At 36.8% G+C, this 5,044-nt stretch overlaps 1 protein-coding gene across 2 annotated transcripts; it reads right to left on the reverse strand.

Moving 5' to 3' along the window:
• Positions 1-426: 426 nt before the first annotated feature.
• On the reverse strand, positions 427-4,629 carry LOC131029800 (pentatricopeptide repeat-containing protein At2g13600). Of its 2 annotated transcripts, none has more exons than XM_057960453.2 (2): positions 1,882-4,629; positions 427-1,197 (listed from the first exon to the last, which is right to left on the reverse strand). In XM_057960453.2, exon 1 carries the CDS (start codon positions 4,525-4,527, stop codon positions 2,629-2,631), a length of 1,899 nt encoding a protein of 632 aa, XP_057816436.1. In that variant the 5' UTR covers positions 4,528-4,629; the 3' UTR covers positions 427-1,197; positions 1,882-2,628. The 2 variants fall into 2 exon arrangements, with proteins under 2 accessions (XP_057816436.1, XP_057816435.1); XM_057960452.2 differs by having other exon boundaries at positions 427-1,200.
• Between the last annotated feature and the right edge of the window lie 415 nt (positions 4,630-5,044).

Consider the following 5,044-nt stretch of genomic DNA (forward strand, 5'->3'; position numbering starts at 1 on the left):
CTTCACCTTATATACAGTTTCGAGCTTTCCCATGCGTCTTTGATTGTGGACGAGTATCAAATAAAGGGCTGAACTTCATTAGACACATTGAAAACGATGATCAATTTGACCTTTCTATCAACTTGATCAAATTTCCTTTGCTCATGAACATCAATCTTATGTTGCGTGGTGGTACTGTTGACCAAATGGCAAACTTATTCAAACCCGAGTTTTAATTTTGGTCTTCCATGTAGAATAAATATTCCTAGGTAGCAATTGAGAGTTTAGAAAAAGGAATTTTGGAGAACTTCCTACCATTGTATTAGCTAAATAAAGATGATATTTTTTCCTGTTTAAAGTAACTCGGATCAATGATTTACCACAAAGGGGAGGATACTTTAGAAATAAAATTAACATCTTATCAAGAAAAGTTGAGAGACATGCAAATTGTTTTCAAAACATAAGTTCATTTTGAAGTTTTCGTTAGTCTAGTTTCAAAAGAAACTTTAGAATTCCACAAAAGAAATGAAAAATGGTCAATTAAAACAATCTTCCCAAATGCATGTAAATGGGCAAGACTACGATCTGCCTAATTCCATCCCCAAATTGTAATTTTCTACATCTAATCCATCCACACTATTTGTGTAAAATAAAAAATCTATACAATCAACTAAAGAAATTGGCCTCCTTCCAGATATGGAAAAGAATTATACTAGTTCTACCCTTGCCTACGCCTACCAGTAGCAACAAATACTGCTGGTTTTGGTCTTAGAAAACCCTTGGCAGAAAGGAATTGGCGCATTTACAAGAGAGTTACCGTGAAAAAATACCTCCACAAGAGAAACCGCTGAATTTGAAGCCAATTTTGCCAATTTAAACGTCAATTCTGCTAGTAAATTAAAGAATCAGCAAATGTGTGCCCTTAACCAGGCGTGAATCAGCCTTCATGTGCGACCATTCCAACAAAAAATCGACTTGTACATGCAGAAGGGCGATCTCCAAAAAAGTTTGCCCTCTCCCTCAAGCTCACGGTCTACAATAAAGAATGCAACCTACAAAACTGCGCTATCCCTTGCTCATAAGTGGACGACTTGCATTGTATTTGATCACCGCAAATATGAAATGAGATTGCTCCAAAACATGAATCAGCCTGCCTCTATCCAGCTTTTAGTGCCTCCACTATGCTAGTCAATAGATTAGTGGTAGTCCGCCCTTGCTCTGCTATCATGTCAGAGAGTTAAAAAACCAACTGATTATAATGCATAAAGATCATGTATTTATAAATGAAATAATGATAAACTTGTGTGCCTTCAACAACTAACACAAAAACAAAAATTAAAAGACAGAAAACAAATATCCTAAAAACACTATCAAACAATAACAAATCAACCAACCATACATGGGTAGACAATGATGGGATATGCCAACACAGGATAGGTTCACATAAATAAACATACCACGTAATCAGCTCAAACTACTCCTGAATAAATCACTGTTGGTTAAAATATGTAATTGTGCACTCAATTCGAATATTATATGCATCTGCCCAATACGAATAGCCGAAGCTACATATAAATAAATAATCATGTGAAATATCCATACACAATATTTTACAATTTTCATTCCAAGAATAACATTTCAATTATGACATAATTATAATAGGACAACAATATAGAATCAATACGATTAATTATCATCAAATTGATATTGCAAAACCATAATTTTAATTCAACATGTCATTTCTCAAAATAAAAACAATGAACATACAGATTCAATCATAAAATAATACATGCATTTCTAATATATATATTGGAAATCATAAAACAAAATTGTATAATAGCCAATACAAATAATCCAGATAAAAGAACTAAACAAAGTGAAAAAGTTGAAGTAAAGAACTACCAAGAGATGCTCTCCCATCGTCTTCAAGCATTGGTTTGATTATAAGCCCTTCTCTCACATCGACTGCTTGCCGAGGATCCTTCCAGTTTCCTTCAAACTTCAATTTTGTTTTTTTCTCCGTCTTTCCCTCCCAAAGTTGTGCAAGGTTCTCGAAAAACAGTTCAATGCCTTGACATTTCTGAGGTAATAGAAAACAGGGTTTTAAAAGATACCTATCGCTACATATTGGCAGTGGAAGTACATTGTATAATATATATCTGATTTATGAAGTCAACAGTATGGTCCAAATCTCTACATAGAAAAGAATACTATTTAGAAACAAAATAAAACCCGATTCCTTCTTTTCACTGCAGATTTGACAGGATGCAGCTTATTGTCAGGCATATATTTCCACATTGCTTCATTTACTGTCACAAATGCCACAAGAACATAGTCCTTTGGGATGATGAAACCGGTTACATCCTTGCAATTTTTTTTTGTCTCGGAAATAAACTTGGTTGCAGTGTGGCAGGCAAGACATATTTGGAAGTTCTTGACAACTCTAGTAGTTGTTAAAGGAGATGCATTTAACAATCCAAATTAATTGCCAACTCCTCACCATGATAGAAGAGGAATAACTTTGTCATCTTCCTCCACACCATTCAATGAAATGTCTTCAATCTGTAAACTACCCTGCTGCTTGCACATCTGGAAACAATTACTCCAACTTTGCATAGTTCTCCTGTGTTTGTGGGTGTGATCTTTTTCCTACACAAAAACATGCACCTTTTTATCGACTTCAATCCAACTACATCCGGGCACCTTTTTGATTCCTCTATCTTTAATCAATCTCCTTATCTTTTGAACCTCACCCCACTTACCCAGCTCTGCGTAGATGTTTGACAGAAGAACGTAAGTCGCGGCATTTTTAGGATCCAGCTCAAAAAGGAGATTTGCTGTAAATACTCCTAACACTATATTCTTATATGACTTACAGGCACCGAGCAAACACATCCATACAATCGCCAGGGGTTTAATGGGCATTTTAATAATAAAGTTTAGAGATTCTTCAAGATAGCCAGCACGGCCAAGAAGGTCAACCATGCAGACATAATGATCAATTATGCGGGTAATGCAATAAGAGACACTCATGCTTTCGAAATATTTGCAGCCCTCATCTACTAGACCAGCATGGCTGCATGCGAATATAACACAAGCAAAGCTTGCACGGTCAGGGTCTGTTCCAGAGTACTTCATAAGTTCAAAGAGCGTGAAAGCGTTCTTGCAATATCCATTTTGCGCATATCCTGTAATCATGGCATTCCATGAGATCACACTTCTCTGGGGCATTTTGTCAAATAGTTCCCATGCCTTGTGTATGCTTCCGCATTTTGCATACATGTCTATCAGGGCATTGACAACAATCGTTTCTGACAAAAGCCCGCTTTCGATTAATCTTTGATGGAAACCCGTACCTTGTTCCAAAGCTCCAACTTTGGCACAAGCTTGGAGGATGCCGGCAAATGTTGTTGAATTTGGATTTATACCTGCCAAATGCATTTCATTGAAAGTTTCTAATGCCTTTTCAAAAAATCCATTTTGTGCATATCCTGCAATCATTGCAGTCCATGAGATCACGTTTCTTTGAGGCATTTTGTCGAACAGTTCACGTGCCTTGTGTATTCTTCCACATTTTGCGTACATGTCTACGAGGGCACTTGCAACTACAATATCTGGTGAAAATCCAGTTTTGACTATACTTTGATGGATGTCCATACCCTGCTCCAAAGCTCCCACTTTGGCACAGGCTGAGAGGATGCTGGCAAAGGTTGTGGAGTTTGGCATTAAACCTACCATTTGTAGTTGCTTAAATGTTTCTATGGCCTTATCGACAAATCCATTCTGAGCGTATCCGGCAACCATGGCGTTCCATGAGATAATGTCTGGTCCGGGCATTTCTTTGAAAATCTTTAACGCTTCGTCAAGAGCACCATTTTGTGCATATCCTGTAATCATTGCAGTCCAGGAGACCACATTTTTTTGAGGTATTTTGTCAAACAGTTCTCGGGCTTTATGTACGCTTCCACATTTTGCATACATGTCTACCAGGGCACTTGCAACTACAACATCTGATAAAAATCCCCCTTCGATTACACTTTGATGGACGTCCATACCCCGATCCAAAGACAATGTTTTGGCACAGGCTGGGAGTATGGTAGCAAAGGTGAAGTGATCTGGTTGGACACCTGTTCGTTGCATTTGGGTAAACAGAATCAATGCCTCGTTAAGATACTCCTGTCTCTGGTAAGCTGCAATGATGGTATTCCAGGAGATGCTATCTCGTTCTTTCATGCCGTCAAAAACTTTATGGGCATCAACCAAACTCCCACACTTGACATACATGTTGATGAGCTTATTTTGTAAAGATGTGTATGAAGCAGATATAAATTTACTGTCTGCAATGAGAGAGTGGATTTTTTTACCTTGTAAAAACGCATTCTTAACGAAGCAGGTACGTAATAGTGGAGGAAATCTGTTACAAACTACAGGGAACCAACCCTCTCTACATAGCGCTGTGACATTGAGACTTGCAGCGGATGACATTAAAAACTTATATTGCATCACATGATGAGGCCTCAAGCTAGAAAAGTTCCACAAGGCAACCATAAGCAATTGTACACATTAATAAATATGTTTTTGATTAGCACATTCATAAATATGTTACAAAAATTCTCCCCTCTTTTTCTTTTTTTTTCTAAAAATGGGGTAGCAATTTTTTTATAGAGGTTCAGATTTACAAGCATGACAACCTAGCGAGGGTACAAATCCTGCAAGCCAACACTTCACCATTATCGAGCATCAATCCCACATTTCTTGAATATCATTGAGAATAAGATTAACCTATTTTGCACCTAACAACATGAAATTAAAAGATACTAATAATTTGGCTTTTTGTTTCTGAAGATGCATCAATACTCAGAATAGACCAATGCTTATTTCTGGGCCACAAAGTCAAGCACAAATATATAATAGACTCCTACAAACAATCTTGTGTATACCAACAGGTTTCATAATTGTTAATACCTTTTATTAACAAACCCATGTATGTAGTCATGAAAATATACTTAGAGATCCATATCAATTATTCAATATTGTAGTTATATATTTAAAACCCTTTAATTCT

This window comes from Cryptomeria japonica, chromosome 9 (assembly GCF_030272615.1).
Source record: "Cryptomeria japonica chromosome 9, Sugi_1.0, whole genome shotgun sequence".
In the NCBI taxonomy this organism is placed as follows: Eukaryota; Viridiplantae; Streptophyta; class Pinopsida; order Cupressales; family Cupressaceae; genus Cryptomeria; species Cryptomeria japonica.